Source organism: Saccostrea cucullata, unplaced genomic scaffold (assembly GCF_032062105.1).
Source record: "Saccostrea cucullata isolate Sc308-1 unplaced genomic scaffold, CSIRO_AGI_Scuc_v1 ctg290, whole genome shotgun sequence".
Classification (NCBI taxonomy): Eukaryota; Metazoa; Mollusca; class Bivalvia; order Ostreida; family Ostreidae; genus Saccostrea; species Saccostrea cuccullata.
Window position 1 is genome coordinate 222,184 of NW_026927363.1, and position 18,517 is coordinate 240,700.

Below are 18,517 nucleotides of genomic sequence, written 5' to 3' on the forward strand. Positions count from 1 at the left end.
CTGACGGACAGACAGACAGACGAATGAGATTTAATGTCCCCTCGCTTTCGCGAAAGCGGGGGACAATTAAATATAGCCATCAAATGTCAAAAGTAGGTCATGGTGACCTACTTTTTGGTCGATGTTATTTAAAAACCCATAATGCCTAAACTGACAAAATTTGATGATTCTAAACCAATAAGTACCTGAGATATTTAAAATTAGGTCACCATGACCTACTCTTTGTTGGACATTCAATGAAACCCTAAGATGCCTCAACTGACAAAGTTTGATAATTCCGAGCCAATAAGTACCAGATATAATTAAATATAGCCATAAAATGTCAAAAGTAGGTCACATTGACCTCTTTTTGGTCAACAATCTTCGAAAGAATTCTGTCTGGTGGTTATGAAGAAGATTTTTTAGCAACCAGTACTTTTGGTTTTGTTTTCCTGATTATCTCCCCTTGTTTAAGGGTCCCAACCCTTATTTTAGTATAAATTGTAGCCCTTGGGCCAAGGATACCCTGTGACAAATTTGGTACTGATTGGCCAAGGGGTTCTTGAGTTTTGGCCCATATTCTAAAAAGTTTACGCACACTGCACAAATCGCCATAGCATTAGCTCTTTGAGCCTTTGGCTCAGAAGAGCTAAAAATGAACAGAACTGTGCCCATAAAAAATAGAGCAAGTGTCATAGAAAAAGTCTATAGTAAACTTCCACAGAAAAACACTGCGACACAAAGTGAAATGATCATCATTCTAATCAATGTTCAAAGATAAATAAAACATCATCAGCAGATAAAACATTTTATTTATAATACTATACATGATCAGAACACAGCAGGGACCCTGACGTTTGGCACTACCCCAGCGCGAAGTCTGTGGGTAAGGTTTCTGTGGTGTATAATGCAGATTTGGTAAATTGGAAAGCACTAAGTCTCTGGATTCGTTAAGAATTCTTTGATTTATAATGCAAATCTGGTAAACTTTTCAGCTTCTCTGCTGCCTGAAAAAATATATAGTATTTTTTAAGTGGTGAATCTGTATAATGATTTTGTTTTTAGTGTTTTGATTTAAAAATTTATATAAATTAAATAAAACTTAAGTCAAATATTAAATTTAATTAACAACTACATGCAATTGGTTGTTAGGAAAATTTGTTTGATCTGGTTTCCATTGTAATCATGATACAAAACATTTTTCATTTGACCACAGGAGTTTGCCTACCTATCAATTTTACCAAAATTTTCAGTAAATAAAAAAACCTATAATAATAACACATATTTTTTTTATTTACTGAAAATTTCAGTAAAATTGATAGGTATGCGAACTCCTGTGATTTAACATACATGGATCATAGTGTAAGAAAAATCTGTTTCTACAAAATCAAGGAATTTGGAGAACATCAGAATGATTATTACATGGACTGGTAGGCAAATCTGATTTGGTATTGATATCCTTAATATCTTTCTAATATTTATCCTGTTTAAGTTTCATTACACCAAACTACCTTTTCATTAAAAATTCACCTTCTGTGTCTCATTACCTGTTCTGCTGTTAAATCTCGCTGAGACTGGGCCAACATCTCATAGCCCACCATGAATTTCTTGACTGTAGCTGATCTCAGTAGAGGGGGGAAGTAAAGAGCATGGAGCTGCCAGTGGCTGTTATCTTGTTGGAGATACTCCCCTGTAGGGGCACCTGTAACCAGTAATACGTGAATAATACTCTATACAGCGGTATATCAATACATAGTGAAAACCATTCCTACTGATCCTAAGGTATTATAATTGAATACTGAGATTGCCTTGGTCCTTTGGATAGCTATTTGTTGGGTAGTGTGTATATATAAATAATTAATGTCCAGGAGATGTACATCTTATAGCTGGGTTTAATCTAAATCCCTTACCATGCCAGCCCATGGAGTAAGGAAATGAGACCTCGAATATGTTGTCATACTTTGTCAGGAGCTTTTTCATGATGTCCGCTAATGCTGAAAAATTACAAAAGTTAATGTTACAGGTGCTTATCATTGCATACAATTCTCTGCTGTATCCATCTGATAAGAATTTCCACAAAATTTAATAATTTTTCTGTAAAATTCAAAACTTAACAATAATTGAGTTAAAAATAATGCACCAGTTTATGTGCTTAACTTTCACTTTCATCATCAGTGGCGGATTTAAGGGGGGGTGCCCTGGTGCGCCCCCCCCCCCCCCCCCCCAAAATTATCAAAGTTAGCATAAATCACACTTTCGTCTAGAAAATGTAAATATGTCTACTTGGTAGACCTCTTTTTTACCCTACAAAATCTCTAGAATCCAGAACCTTCGCCCCCTTGGCCCCCACCAGGGCTTTGCCCTGGACCCACTGGAGGCCTCAAGGCGGCCCCCAAACCCCCTGCCTATTTTTGGTGCCCCCTCTAACTTCAATTCCTGGATCTGCACCTGATCATTTCTTACATTTTCTGTCCCTTCACTTTAATCTTTGATAATAAGATCTTACCGTCCCTTTCCTCCGAATTCAGATCCTCGATTCGTAGAACGTGTCGTTTGGGGAGGAGCATCGTCTCGTACGGCCAGACGGCCCAGTAGGGAACCAGCCAAACCCAGTGGTCATTCTGTAGGACCAACCTCTCCTGGAGAAACAAACACAGAAATTAAAAGTCACTTAGAAATTAAAAAAAAAATTCTAATAGGTAGTGGTACAAAATCATAAACTCATCATGGAGAATTTGTGATAATGGATTAACAGTCAGTAAATCTTCTTTTGAGTCATGACAAAAGTATGAATAAATATTGAATATGTGGGAATAAAATAATTACGTGATTCATTTAAAACAAAATATCAGTCAAGGCTAAGACTATCACCAGTCACCACCATGTTTTTTATTATAAACCATGAATAACAGTATAACTGTGATTAGACAATTCAGTCCAAACCAAAGGTTTACATCCAATCTTAACTGACCTGTTTCTGGAGTTCTTTTTTAACGTAGTCCACTAACATTGGGAGTTTGTGTTTGTCATAATAGTCTTTCTGTGTTCTGTGTTTTTTAGCGGGATCATTTGGAAAATAGGAACTGGCCCACACCTGAAATAAGTTCAAAACGTAAAATAAGTTTACAGGAATTGACAGAAGCCAGAGATCCTTCACTGAGAAAACCTCACTTGAGTTTAGGCTCAGATGAGCTTATGGCCCTTAACTCTCACCTGACAAATTGGGATATTAATTCACTGAAAACTTAGGATGAGTTCAAGTCGTGGTCGTAAACTTACAATTTTTTGTGATTAGATGTCCTGAACACTTACCTGACAGTGTGGGTGGGGATTAGAACAGCCCATGATGTTTCCTTTATTTTCAAAAATCTGAAATATTAACATGAGTTCAATTCTTACACTTGACCATTGAATTAAATAAAAAAATAGCAGAGGTTCCAAATGATAAATTCCATCCTCATAACTATGCAAAATTTACATAGACGTTCACACACCTGTACCCAGGTGTATTTCTTTCCCAGGTCTGTGTTGATTTCTGCCCACTTATCAATGACCTCTCTGACTTCAGTTTGGGACATCAGGGGGAGGGTCAGGTCGGACCGGGGGTGGAAGCACATCACCTGACACGTCCCGTAGGCAGGGGACGACTGAAACAGGGGGTCAGGGCTCGGGGCTGAAAAGGAACATTACATTGATTCATAATTTAGCATCTTCTTCAACGATTAATAGCATTGCATTTTCTTGGATTCTGAACATTTTCTTATACAGATAAGTGTTATTTAATGATATAAATTCCCAATGAGTTTATATTTATAAAATTATGACTAATTGTAACAGCTGATATATAATTATCCCTCTTGCAGTATAATCTGACTGTAACTTTTTACGTGGTGCGGGTCCGTCCTTCAGAAGGGCGGGGAAATCATTCTCAAACAGAAAGGTGCCCGTGTAGTCTGGATTCACCTGGAAATATTAAAACAAAAGCTTACTTATATGATCATGTTTAAATCTGAAGAAGTTAAATGTCAATCAGCTCTTCTTAATAGGAAGATATAAAAAAAATTTCCACAGTATTTTTACTTGTACAATGTATTAACAACATAAATGCTTTGAAATGACAATAAATTTTAAAATGAGTTTGGGAACATGGTAAATCTAAGAAGTTATTAGTTACACTGTACTTTTCCGCCGGACCTAGTGTTTCCCGGGCACAGAGAATTGTTAGGGTCATAACTAGGGATCTCCTCTTCCTCTGGTTTTTCCACCTGCCCCTTCCAAGGCCTCTTCATGCGGTGAGGTGATACTGTGACCCACTCCTCCATCAGAGGATTGTATCGTATATGGGGGTGCTCTAAGGGGTAGAAAAACATACTCACTTTAAATATCAGTACTTAAAACAGCTGATCTAAAACAAACTTCAACAAAAAAGGAGGAAAAAAAAAAAAACCCATGGTTTCTAGATTTTTAAAAAAGATTCTTAAAAACAGAAAGAAAAATTTCACATAACTATGTTACAATGTATAAAAATTAGAGCCAGCTTGATGACGCAGTTGTGTAAGCGTCTTCAACAGAAAGTTTCTAAATCGGACTTTATTTGGATAAATTTTATTCAAGCTCTCTCTCCCATCTGTTCATCAGTCAGTTAAATTATGCCAGTATGTTAATCTCACTCTGATTGATGTATTGGAACAGCTAAGATACAGAAGTGCCCTAACCACTATAAGAGTATATAGCAGGCAGGTGAAAATGTCGGGCAGAGTGGGCCTTGAACCTGGGACCAGGCTGACATAATCCCTGTTTAACGTAATAGCGAGCGCGCTCGTAACTGGGAGCTCTAACGACAACACCTGGGCAAAGAGAAAATTGGGCTACTGCACATTCATTCCATAGAATTTTTTCCGCAGTAATTTTGACCCACAATGCATCACTTCGTGCACTAACGTTAAAGCAATGTTCTCGCGAAAATAACGACAAAAGTTAAATGAATAATAAACTTGCCTTGGTAATAATGAAATTATCTGTTTATTGCAGAAAAAAGTCATACTAGCTGATTGAAGTCAGACCTTTCAGGCTTCGGTTTGGTAAAGCAACAAACGATGTCATGTGACGTCAGAGTCTTAAACGCACCGAATGTCACGTGCAGTTTGACGAGTCCGATCTAAATGAAAACTGGATAAGTATCTGCGCTCGCCCTAAGTAACGGTCGCACCGTCAACGTATTAAGATGGTCTACAATATTGAATAAATAGCTCTATTAAATGGCTGCTTTGTGAACAAAAAATGTGTGTTTTCTCGTATTTTTCAAAGCTACATTTGCTGAATGTTTTGGATGGAATATCATATTAGAGCTGCTGCGGCAAATCGCACTAGGATAAAGATGGTTATAAAAAAGTTTGTTTTTCATGTAAAAACAGAATTAAAGGCAGAATTGTAAACTATGGATAAATTAGAAAGAACAGAACAGAGTATATTCTCAAGGATTCTGATTTCGTATTATTTGATTCACTGGTCCGTAGGACATTTATCATTTTAACGATAGAACAATAAGAACATTCTATCTATGGAGTGATCATCTAAAAAAAGGAAAGTTCATATATTCTGATTCATCGATAAATTACCTTTAGGATCAAATGAAGACATTGTATTCTAAAGTCCAAGCTTGTTTTAAGTTCCCTGCTCTTAATCCTTTAAGTATCTATCGTTTATTTTCATGTAATTCAGCCTCCCACTCGGATACCTTGGTCTTTTGCCGAATTTCCTCTAAATCTAAGTTCCGGTATATTTGCGCAAGTGCAGCTTCCTATGTTTCAAAATGGCGGCAACCTATGCAACCAAGGGCACCGACGGTTAAAAACATGCATTTTTCATGTTGTTGTGATCATTATTACACAAAAATGTATCATGATTTTTATAGCACAGTGAAATTTTGTGTGAAATATCCGCTTAAATTGTCAGTTTGTTGTCAGATATGTACAACAAACCCAAAAGTCGTTTAACTCTCACGAAAGAGGTATGCACAGTATGATGAGTATCTTGTTCGTTTGTGAGTCTGCACATTGGTGACATAACAGATTTACAATTGTAAACAATTTTTTTTTATTTTTCAATGAACATGTGTTGCTGTTGCGTATAAGAATTGTGTATCTTGTTATACATAAACTTACTTTTTTCGAAAACAAGAAGGGGGGGTTAACGTATAGGCCTTTCTGTGGGGATATGCTTTTGTATTAATATTTTTAAAAAGTTTACTTTATGTCATATTTAAAAAAAAATTATTAGCTATTCAGTTTGGATCAAGAATGTAACAGGATTTACCCTAGGTTTTATTCCATACACCCCTAGACTCAATGATGTATATAGTCATATGTAGAATGTTTGTATTGATCATGTTGATCTTTTAGTGAAACATAGTGACTTGACACGTACTGAATTTAAATTTTGATTTATCCTAGAGGATAAGTTTTATAATTCACATTATTTTAATGTATGTTATGAGAAAAACTGAGATCATATTAATTATGCCATTCTCAGTTGATGCAGGTCGGCCCGGGGTTCTTCATATGCAGATTATAGGCTGTGATTTTCAAATTAAGCACTCATGACATATCAATGCAAATAAGGACAGCAACTCAGGACAAACCTGTTTGTAATATGTACACTGGTGACTGGTGGAATAGAACAGACTTCCATCAGTCCTGGTCTTTCATTCTTATAAATAATCATCAATTACATTTTTCTTAAAAAGGACCATTGTTTATCTGAGACTCTCAGTCAGTCTGATTTCTGTGACATCATCTGTGAACTAAATAATTGATGGATAGTTTCAAGCTTCATATTAGACTTAAAGTTCAGACTTTAAAAAAAATTGATAAGTTTTTATGTTTATTGTAACAACCATTGGTATATAATGTACCTGCCCAGCTGTATTTGCCATCTCCCATATATACAATACATCACATAATGATTAAAAGCATCATGGCTAAACAAGGATATTAACTGTATGAATTTCTGCTTTTATAAAAAATATACATTGAGCAAGTAGGTGTAATAAAACTAATATAGCACTTACTACTAAGTAGTTTGTTTAAGTAACAATCATAGCTTTATCTGATATTCATGTAATACTATATTTATTTAAATATAATATCTACTGATTCTAAGTATTATTCATGAATATATCATCATTAAACTACTACACATTGCAACAACATGACTATAATCTAATTATTTTTCAACTTATTCTTTCTTTATATTTATTTCTTCTTTTATTCTTTTAATGTAAGTGTGATATAGATAGTATATCTAGTATATACACCAAGAAATTCTGTCAGATGTAAAAGGCCAGTTGGCTAAAAAATGAAATTAATATTAAATGCAATTATGAACCTTGGCCAATTTATTTGTATTCTGTGTGATTAAATTGTGACCTTTATTAGAATGAAGAAAATTCAGTTATATAAATGAAATAAAGACAATTTTATGAAATTGATTTATTAAGTTTTCTAGATTTTAAATCAGTATCTTTTAGACCTAGTCATAAGTTCTTTTGTTGAAAAGGGCCTTATAATAGTACTGTAGTTTATTGTAACATCTGACAGAGTTTCTGAAGCATAGCTTAGCACCAGTACACTTCATTATAGCCTGGTGGTAGACCATTTAATCCATTGTAGCTGTGTTTTTATCTTGCAGACTAACTCCACGCTTTCTTCACTGCAAATTCTTCCAGCACTTAGTAGTAAACACTTCACGGCTGCCACCTACAGTCACCAAGTGAGTGATCCAGTTCTCCGAGTACGCTCACAACCGAGTCCTGATGCCATTCTAAGTTGTTTTATTTATATGATACAGCAAATCCCACAGTAGTAATGTACAGTGGACCCTCATTTATCCGGACGCTTTGGTTCCCAGTCAATTTGTCCGGATATGTGAAGCATCCGGATATCTGAATCACCAGTTAAACAAGACAGAATAACATTTTAAAATTTCGTTCCAATGAATCGTCAAAAATTATACTGAAGCATCCGGATATCTGGCGTCCGGATATCTGAAGGTCCACTGTATATCTGTAGTAAGAGTAATGGAAGGTCTCTACCCTCTCTAAATCCTGGTCAAAAATCTATTGACTATAAAAATTACAAGTCTTTTTAGCAAATTGTACCATATATATTTGCTAGTTCTGATTTGTTTTTAAAAGTATTGTTTTTATATCTATTTTTTTTATGCCCATTTAAAATGGAAGAATTGTCAAAAATCATATTTGACTTGCTTTCATTATGACAATTTTATGTCCAGGTAGGTCAAGGTTATATACTTCAAGGTCAACAGTCACTTCCACAGAAATAATGTTATACACAGTCATTTAGATTAATGATATGGAATACCATGAGGATCGAGATAAATAATTTGTTTACATAGACTCTGAAACAACTGGAACTTTGATTCTTTAATGCATGTAAAAAATAATCATAACAAGAGTATAAATACTTATACATGTATATTTCTATACAATTTTTTTAAATCCTAATGCTTAATATTATTTGCACTAAAAAAACTTGGTCTATATATATCCTTTAGTGATTGAATCAGACTCTTCTTTCAGTAACAGTTTTCTGTTAAAAGTCTTTAACACACATTTATCTGGCTAACAATACATTCCTCTTGGTAATGGAAATCAAATTCAAATCTAACCTTAGCCATGTTGAATGGGGGTAATATGGCACATACGTGGTGTCAATGAAAACAGCATTAAATGTTTAATTTCATTTAAATGTAGACATTAAGTGCTTCCTTTAACTCTGTAAAACCTGTTTGACATATATTTTAATTGGTCAATGGGAATCTGTCTTTGTATTGATAAAGTAAATATAACACTGGGACACACTGCAGTCATCCCAAACTTTAGCATTATAATTCAGACCAGACTGGATTCAGTGGCATTCTCATAAAAATGGATTATAACAGACTTGTCAAAGAGGTTCCGTTAACGACATTTGAACTTCCTGTAAATATTGCCTTTATTTATTGATATCGAAATACAAAATTTTAGGTGATACCCATCCATAGTTGTATATGGTTTGGTATGGAAGGAGGGCATATCTAAACATTCTGGTTCATCTGTATGTGATTCGAGTCATACATTTTTTTTACTTTTTATTTAGCTTTAGTTATTATAAATCCCATCAACAAATTAGCTGTATCTACAGTACAGATGTTTTTTATTTACTCTTTAAATACAATACAATAGTTGGTATAAAGTATAGATTTTGAATTTGTTGTATTTTTTAAATTTTCTTAACAATTTTAGATTGTTGAGAAGTTCGTCGTATTTTTATAATTTTTATTTTACGATTTCAGATTGTTGAGAAGTCCGTCCAGCCCCAAGAACAAGTTGTCTTCCGTCCGACCCAGATTCCCAATAACGACATCATGATGAAACGTTACCCCCAGGGTCCTCCAGACTTCACCCTGAACCACATCGCAGGTAAGGGGGTGCACCAAAAGGGTGACTGATGCACATCTAAGTCACAGGCTGCAGGAATATAGGGCCTCCACAAACTCGACTCAGGGATACAACGGGGGTCTCTAAAAATAGCAGGGGACATTAAAAAAACGAACGAGTGGGACAGGGGTGGGGATGGGGGTCCCGTTGCTAACAAGTGGGAATAACCAGGGGATTATGACATTATTGTGTGGGGAATTACCAGGTCCCTGGGTCTTAGGGACCTCCCCGATACATTTGTGTAAAGAATGTAGAATTTGAGGAGGAAGATTATATTACTGCAGCTATTCAACATCTGTGGAACTGTAACTTGTTGTTTCAGTGTTGTAAAGTACTGTAAACCACATTTTATTTGCAAAAAAAAAATTAATTACATGAGTATTTTGATATAACTATCCCACAAAAATAAGCTGTCACTAAAATTTGGTATTCTAAAGTAGAGAAAAGGGGAGGAGGGGGGGATCTTATCACAAAGAGGGCATTTCAGACAAAGTTTTATTTGGGAATGAAATTTTCTTAATTTTGAATGAATTCAATGAACATATATGATAATGTTGTTACGATAAATATATGTATTAGTCTTGGAATTTAAATAAAGCTCTGTCCATTTCTCTGTAAAACTTTGATATATAAGATAGATTTCGCTATTGCACTAAGTGTAGTTGTTGATGTTGTATTTCTCCATTTCCTTTTCGCTATCTTTGCAGTATGAATTATAGAGGTAGGTAATTCTGTGGAAAACTTACAAATCACTCTGTGATGAAAACTAATGATGCACTAGTCAAAATGGCTTCTTTATTGAGTTACAGAAACGTCATCTCTTCCTCAGTAGCACACCAATGCAACCCCCACCCCCATCCCAGTGTCAAAGTGTCACGTGTGACCTATTTCTAGCTTACCTGAGCTAATATTGGATGTCTTCCATTTTGTTGACACCAGTTAGAGGGGCTAAAAATGCTGCATGAATTAGGGAGTGGGTATTGCTCTACAGAACAGAGTATATATTACAAATGAAGTCCCCCATACATGCTGACTGATCCATCCCTCTTTGAATGGGTATAGGGTGAATTCACCATGCATCGGACACCCTTGTACTTCAACAAGTTCTAGCGATATAGCTACCGACATAAAATTATCAAAATGGAGCTTAACATTTAGTTTGTGATTAAAATATTAAGTTGGGACACAGTTATATGCCTTTTATTGAGAAAATATCCTCAAAAATCGAGTTTTTAGGAAAAACTCAGAATTCACCATGGATCGGACATTGTTTACCATGCATCGGACAGACGGTATTTAGACCGGAAAAATATCATATCTTTATCACAGTGCTTTAAAATCCTCGATATGGATAAATTTTTATCTTTTTATCTAAGAAATAACTCTCAACTTAAATTTAATTGATGATATCGTTGCACAAATGTAGAACGATTTAAGAGACCTCACTCTGCCTTCGAAATGCTTTGAAATGCTTATAATGCGGTAATTTGTGCCTTTTTCTCATGGTTTATCATACTCTGGTTTGTAGACATAAATTGAGTCAAATTCCAGACATCATATATCGATAACTTGTATTTTGACTGAAAATATAGAGTTTTTTTTTTTTCTGCAAAAATCAGCTGTCAGCTCGGTTCTGTATGAAAATAGTAGCTAGTGCATACTAGGGATGGGTATCGCTAAAAAATTTCGTATCGTGATATATCACGATTTTTTCCCAAAATATCACGATAATATCATGATATTTTTACAAGCAATTTATACAATGATTTTAAATGAACAGTCATTATTTTTCTTTAAAATATGCTAGAAAAACAAAATTTGACTTTTTTGAAATTTTTATATTAGTAAAATTCATCATGTTTGGGTGATAAGATGCCATTCTTTTCACATTTCACAACATTTTTTAGACTTTCTGTTATTGTATTTTGAAAGATTAAACAAAAAAATTAATAATTTCTGGACTTTACAATATGTACCTAAATACCGGTATTTAGGTCTCTGTATCACGATACATATCACGCAACAAAAAATTGCGATATACCAATATACCGATAAAATCGCACATCCCTAGTGCATACCTTTGTTTCGGAAAGTGTCCGATGCATGGTTAATTTGTGTCCGATGTACAGAGAAATGAACATACTAGTGAAAACCAGCTTTAAAAAGAATTATACGAACATTGAAGTGAAATTTCTGTAAAATTTATGTAAGAATACGAATCTTTGACTTTATTCACCAAATTCTGACTCGTTCCGTTGAAGTCGATTTTTAAGAACGATAACTCTAAAAATCGCAAAATCATAAATTTCTGGTTATTCCCCTTTGATGATGTAAAATATGATGTAACTTCAAGGCCATTCTTGGGGTATTTTTATCACAACATGATAATAACAATTGGTATCATTAAAAAATTTAAATCTTTAGCTTCAAGACAGAAACAAATAAATACACGGAACTCTTAAGTTGAAAGAGAGTTTATTGTCTAAAGTTGTCCGAAGCAAGGTATGTGTCCGATGCATGGTGAATTCACCCTAATGAAGTTTTTTTAATCATTATGCATATTGTAGGAGAACTTACTTCTGTCAGTCTAATTACATGTAGGACCATGTCAACCCTGGAACAAGCTCTACAATAATTGTGTTATTCCATATAAAGCTGTTGTTAAGGCTTTTTAGATGATCACAGAATTTTTAGTGGAGTAGTATTTTATTCAGGATGCATCTGAATGATTTAATTTTAATCTTAACTTGTTACTTTCTTAATCTTAATTGTGACATCCCTTAAGATGTTTGGTGTACAGTATCAATAAATAGATTGAATTGAAATTAAGAAAAATGGGGAGGGGGGTGTTGTCTGAACAAAAATCAAACATTGAGAGTTTAATGTTATTTATATCTGTTCACTTCTAACCCCTGACCCTTGTAACCTAATTAGTACAGAACAATCTGATACAGGTTCTAGCACAATGTGTATTCCCGAAGAAATAGGACCATAATGTCAGATTATTACAAATCGTTTTAGTCGGAACTCATTAAGAGGGATTAAAGGATTAACACTGATTATTTCGTCTCTTGCTCAAATTAAAATTCATGGTACCTGTTTTATCGGGTGTAAACTAAGACTTTGATTAAATAAAAATTAGTTGGAGAATGCTTCACTTAGACTGTCTCGTTCATTGTTTGTGAAAATGATGGGGGATTACCGCACCGTAGGAAGACAGTGTTTTGTCCGAACTTTTCGCTCGGGGCCAGCGGGTGAGTGCAGAATTTAAGCCTTTGATTAATTTGTTCCTTAACTCAACTTTGTGTTTTTTATTCCTGAACTTTTTATTTGTTTATTGAATATACATCTTGTTATTAACTAGGGAATGAAATTTCAATGAATGATCTAGGTAGATGAAGATGTAGCAAACTTAATAATATGGAATCTCCCAGAGTGAGCATTTTTTAGAGCATTTCTCGTGACAACTTAAACCAGTATAGTTTATGGTCTTCAATCAGTAATTTTGTCAAAACTTTTTAGTTTTCCCAAAAGGAACTTAAATATTTATGTTGCATTATCAGCTTTGATGCTGAAGGCTTGAGTTCCTTATAATGAGAGCCATTTTTGCAGGGCTATATTAAGGGGAGATATTGCTGACCCTGGGGGCAGATCAAGATGGGGACCGCTGTTTCATCAGGTGGGTTCAGGTGTGATCTGACTCAAGAGTGAAAAAAAGTTGTTCCTATCTCTGCCCATACATAGATAGGTCACAACACAGTAAGCCTTCCACATTAGGTCACCACATTGTAAAGACCAACTCAAACTTTTCACAATCAGGAAACCACATAGTAAAGACCATCTCAAACCTTCCACAATCAGGTCACCACAGTGTAAAGACCATCTCAAACCTTCCACAGTCAGGAAACCACATTGTAAAGACCATCTCAAACCTTCCACAATCAGGAAACCGCATAGTAAAGACCATCTCAAACCTTCCACAATTAGGTCACCACATTGTAAAGACCTAAATGAGACCTTCTATAATTAGGTCACTGCAATATAGAATCATTTGTAACATTTGTAACACACTCCTCCCACCCCCACCCCCAAAATGTCTTTCAACACTGCAGAAACAATTACAGTTCTTATCCATTATAAATAAACAATGTGGGACCCACAAACAGAACCTCTTCCTTGTTGATAATGAATCATTTCATTAAGAAGGTTGAATTCCACCTTTCTACAATTATACCACTGTCATTAAACCCATTTTTGCTCTCCTTGAGAAAGCTCTATTGCTACAATTCCATTGCTACTGCCTCAGCATTCTATCAAAAGGACGTGGCACCGCAAAACTTCAGAAACTGTTTATTCAATTTCTGTGCAAGAAGACAATATACTTTTCTGCTCAAGTAGATAGGACATTGTTTCTTTTTGTGTCCCATATAAATAATTGAAGTACTGATACAATACAAATCACTGTGCAGCCTCTGTCTCTACCTTCCACTTAGTATAATGTAGGATGTTGTTTAGAAACCATTGTTCTTCTGCAATCCATCATATAAATCAGGTGACACCACACAATAAAAGTCAATGCTTCTTTAAGGTTAAATCTTGCAGGTTTTTGAGTTCATAACAGTAGAGCTACCATCTCTTCAGGGACCTCTCTTTCTAATAATTACAGGGTTCATGTATCAAGCAGAACCAATTAATGAATACCTCAGAAACTTATCATTGATAAGAATTATGTGATATTTTAAGAGGGAAAGAATTAAAAAAAAAAGAATTGATGGAACCTTTTGGCCATGTTTGTGGCTTTTGAAAAGTGTGCAAGGGTACACTGAAAATATTCTGGGTTTGTTTAGTTGCAATGAATTAGTCTCTCTCACTAAGACTACTCACAACTCTTTGAAGTTCTGTAATCATGGTAATGAGTCTTGTGCAAAAAAAGTTAATTACTGGTATGATCTCTTTATTTTCCTGCAGGTTTATTTCCTTTTTGATTTAAAACATCATAGTGAGGCATTTAAAAGTAATGCTTTAAAAATCACTTTCATCCAATTTATCTTGAGGTAGTGGAAAATTAATCATATCCTGGAATAGGAAGATAAGGCACGGATTGGGTCGGGATCGGAGATATAGTCCCCCCCTCATTGTTACGCCTCGGTCCCTGACAAGCGATAATCAAACGTCAATCTCCGAGTAAACACGAGGCATTACCTGCAGACATTTAAATACGACGGGCGGTGATAGATGATAAAGGTGTGTAGGAGTCGACAAGGTACCCCGACTGTCACTCTCAGTGAGAAAAGGATGACATCAGAAGCAGGACAGGGGGGCCTGTAGCTTGTTTCTGTTGTTGTGGTGCACTGATGGACATTGTTTTGAATTCTCTTGTGAAATGAACATTTTTACATTTGATCCAAGTCTTGGAATGTTTAGTGTTAAATCTTTCATAGAAAATTTTAAATGGCTTTAATGATTGGATATATCACTTTCTAAAATAGGAAAAAAATCCAATGCAAATTTAATAAAGTGTTACCCATTCTAATGTGGATATAGTTTGTTGCTGGTTTCTGGATTCTCTCTGTTGCTGAATTTTGTAAAAGCTGAATTAGGCTGTTACTGATTTCTCTATTGGATTTGCCAGATACCCCTATTGACAATGTTAATTTTATGTGTCAGAGGTAGTTTCTGTAGATTTGTGAGCATATTTTATAATTAATTCTAAATTTCAATTTGCAAGTATTTTCTGTTTAGATATTGGACAAGTTTTTAATTCGTTAAATGCAGGAAAGAAATCTTTGAATAGAGATGTAAATGAGGTCCTATGGTATAAGCAGGGGTGATTGTGAGTAATGTATTCAGTAGATTATCCAATGCTTGAGTATGTTGATTTTGCATTGTAGATGGTATTGATATTTAATATTGATAAAATTTCATCATTATCCTTCACTAAAGCAGGTTCAGGTATTGAAGCTAATCAATAATTCTTACACATTAAATCGTAAAAGTCTCCTTTTAAATGTCATTTTAGCCCTAACATATTGGAGGGCTATTTTACAAAGCTTTGTTTTCTTTGATTTCTCAATCAGATTTAAGACTTACTTCAATATTGTGATTAGAAACAATTTGTCCGAATACTTCCTATTGATTTTAAACAAATTACAATAGGATTTTCTTTTTTTCCCCTGTGCTCAGATCTTTATAATAGAAGGATTTCACACTCGGCAGAAAAGGCTAGACTTCATGCAGGGGAATATTTGGTCTACATTATTTCACACAAGTTCTTTACAAGGATTTTCCCCTGTGTGCCGGTTTTTGCGGTTTTTAAATCATTAATAAGAGGAGATCAGGACATGCAAAAATTTGAAACCTCAGTTCTTTGATTAGAGAAATCGTATTCCTTCCACTGTTTCTTACAGAGTATTAAAAAGAGTGTCAGTGTGGTGTCAGGTTGAAGTGGAAATTATGATTCAATATTTGACAGAAAAATGAAGGTGTTTAATTTCGTTTACATTGACTTAATCAGGAGATTGGGATTCCTTAACATATCTAAATATTCACTGAACTCAGCTGAGTGTAGAATTCCAGATCAGTAGTGATTTAGTGTGGTGATGAGAGATGTATTTTATAAACTTCTGACTTTTAAGTAGATACCATGGTCAAGATTCTTACTGGGTGAGTTCAGTGAAGAGAAAATATCTAGTGTGCAATGAAAAGTGTGCAACTCTGTGATTGCTCCAATGAATTCTATATTTTACGATGCCTTAGGAGGTGCATATTGGTAAGTCATGAGACATTCTGGTGTTTTTGATGTGGCTTCCTTGGATCCATGAGATGTGAAACATGACATTTTGATAAGATACAGAGGGGGTCGATTTCTGACATGATGCGATATAAGCGTGAGAGGTCGAAATCCGGCTCCAGTGTAATTCCCCTTAGTTACGAGGTCATCTGGATGCAGCAACCATCCAGACTCAGTGGAGGTAAATGAACTAACAGCCCCCCCCTCCCCAACCCCCAAACCACTCCATGAAATAAAAATTATGAGAAAACTGATTGTTGTGATTGATGACATGTTACTGAAGCTTGCTAAGGTTTTATGAGTTCCCTAACAAAATCATTTTAGAGTTACAAATGTTATAATTGGGAGTGAAGTATTTCTGAAGCATTCATGTAGAGTCTAGCTAGGATAGAGTATTGAATCCCAGCCTGTTTAGTGATATTTCTTTGATACCTATATATATAGTATTGAAATTATTAGATCATTGGACAATAAATTCAGCAGCTCAATTGCCCTGTAGCTTCTGAGGAAGAGATGAACATGAGTTACTGCCCTTTGTTGTCATATAACTAATGATCACAATTGTAGGTTAATTAATAATCTCAGCCAATTCCGATTAATAAATATTTATCTAGGGGTGATAACTCTTCTCCTGTCACAATGGTTCAGGGACATAACTAATATAGGGAGGATTTAAGTTTTGTGTTGCTATGATGTACAGCACCTCGCCTTTCTCACTCGGGTCAGGTTGGTCAGTAGTTGCAGGTGAAGGGAATTTTATTTTTTTGATTTCAGAGAAAATTCCGATTCACTACAGGGCTAACAAAAAGCCTATGGTGCCAGCACCCGCCTGTGCACACGATTATAGCACCCCTGATATTGTACAAGACGCAGAGGAAAGCGGGCGAAATTCACGCTCAAGCGCAAACTTGTCCCCAAAGACGCAAAAAGCCCCTGCTTTCTTGCCAGGTTTGTGGATATTTGCTTTGCAGTGTAATTTTTTTTAATTTGTTTTACGTCATTTTGAGTTGTCTATGTGCCATTTGAACTATAATTTGCACTTGTACCCACTTTAAGTTTGGAAGTTCATACAATCTTCTTTTTTTAATCTGTAAACTGTAAATGTTGCATTTGCTTTCAATAATTGTGTAATCTTGTAGTTTGTTTTGTTGCTTTTGATAATTATTTGATTTTAGAGTTTGATTTTGTTCTTGATATGTGTAATTTAGTGTAGTCCTAATGTTAATAATTGACTATGACGTATTAACAAAATTGCAATCACTTGGACTGTTTTATTTTGGCACCTAAAATTCTTTTGATCTTTGAAAACTAATTTATTTGTCATTTTAGAAGAGTATTTAGAATTTTCAGGTAACTATTTTTTGAATCCATTGTAAACTCTGCACCTGGTTTGAAACCTTTCTTTACATATCATTCTTTTGAAAAAAATTGAAACCTGAAATCTTGAAGTCCATCAATTTGAAATTCTGAATAAGGAGTAATTACAATATTTAACAGTGATCTTGTTTGCTGTGTAAGGGCGTGATTTAACAGCTGATTTTGATCTTAAGTAGATCAACTTATTTGAAGTGTTTAACATCTCTTTAATACTTAGTTATTAATCATGTCCAAGATATGAACCTTAATAAAGTTTCAAGGATATTTGTAAAAATATTAAAATCACTTAAAACACAGATTTAAAATCTCTAATGTGGATAATTATCACTAAATGATACATGGACATTTTAAATAGTTTATAAACTTTTCTTTCTTTATTTATAACCATAAATGAATGTCCTTTTAGGAAAGTGTTTGAGTTTGAGAAGAAATTATTACATGTTATTGCTTATTCATCCCTGAAACTCAAATCCCCCATAAATTCAAACAGAAAACTCTGTTGATAGTGTTTCTGTAAGCATATGGAGATTGGGGTGGGATTTAGAAATTAGAACGCTCTGGGTAAATATTTGTCAGACTATGGGAATGTGCAGTGTTCTGTGTCAGGATAATTTAAGTTATGATGCTAGATAAAAGTGAATATCCAGAGTTCCTATTTTTGAATTTTAGTTATGGAATGGAAAATTAAAATCCAAAAGTAAATTTTGACAAGTTCAATAAGCAGGATCAGTACCTCAGGAATAGAGAGATTAAAGACGTAATGAAATGTAATAGTTTATTATCCCATAGCAAATGTTAATACCCTGTGTACTATAATTAGATCAAGAGTTTCAAAATTCAAATCATCTTGAATTCTCAAAAAAAAAAAATCA

The 18,517-nt window shown here is 34.6% G+C and overlaps 2 protein-coding genes across 8 annotated transcripts in view; one reads left to right on the top strand and one right to left on the bottom strand.

Moving 5' to 3' along the window:
• Nucleotides 1-783: 783 nt before the first annotated feature.
• LOC134274228 (galactose-1-phosphate uridylyltransferase-like) lies at nt 784-5,757 on the bottom strand. 2 transcript variants are annotated; one of them, XM_062756493.1, is made up of 10 exons: nt 5,598-5,757; nt 4,161-4,330; nt 3,867-3,942; nt 3,474-3,652; nt 3,292-3,348; nt 2,951-3,073; nt 2,486-2,618; nt 1,890-1,973; nt 1,527-1,681; nt 784-986 (listed from the first exon to the last, which is right to left on the bottom strand). In XM_062756493.1, exons 1-10 carry the CDS (start codon nt 5,617-5,619, stop codon nt 930-932), a joined length of 1,056 nt encoding a protein of 351 aa, XP_062612477.1. In that variant the 5' UTR covers nt 5,620-5,757; the 3' UTR covers nt 784-929. The 2 variants fall into 2 exon arrangements, with proteins under 2 accessions (XP_062612477.1, XP_062612478.1); XM_062756494.1 differs by having other exon boundaries at nt 5,717-5,755.
• A 40-nt stretch (nt 5,758-5,797) lies between these two features.
• Nucleotides 5,798-18,517, top strand: part of LOC134274226 (leucine-rich repeat-containing protein 49-like) — a 46,181-nt gene continuing 33,461 nt past the window's right edge. For 2 of the 6 annotated variants that reach the window (XM_062756486.1, XM_062756488.1), the window contains exons 1-4: nt 5,798-5,989; nt 7,669-7,770; nt 9,334-9,460; nt 17,043-17,216. In XM_062756486.1, coding sequence (XP_062612470.1) covers nt 5,948-5,989; nt 7,669-7,770; nt 9,334-9,460; nt 17,043-17,216 — 445 coding nt within the window. In that variant the 5' untranslated portion in view covers nt 5,798-5,947. Of the gene's footprint in view, nt 5,990-7,668; nt 7,771-9,333; nt 9,461-10,185; nt 10,200-16,260; nt 16,450-17,042; nt 17,217-18,517 lie in introns of those variants that run through there. The other 4 variants (XM_062756487.1, XM_062756489.1, XM_062756491.1 and 1 more) reach the window with 4 other exon arrangements.

Coding starts and splice junctions, on each gene's coding strand:
- LOC134274228 (XM_062756493.1), bottom strand. CDS start 5,619: ATGTCTTCATTTGATCCTAAAG. Junction 3,943..4,160: donor ACACTAGGTCCGGCGGAAAA/GTACAGTGTAAC, acceptor TAATATTTCCAG/GTGAATCCAGACTACACGGG. Junction 3,074..3,291: donor ATCCCCACCCACACTGTCAG/GTAAGTGTTCAG, acceptor AACTTATTTCAG/GTGTGGGCCAGTTCCTATTT.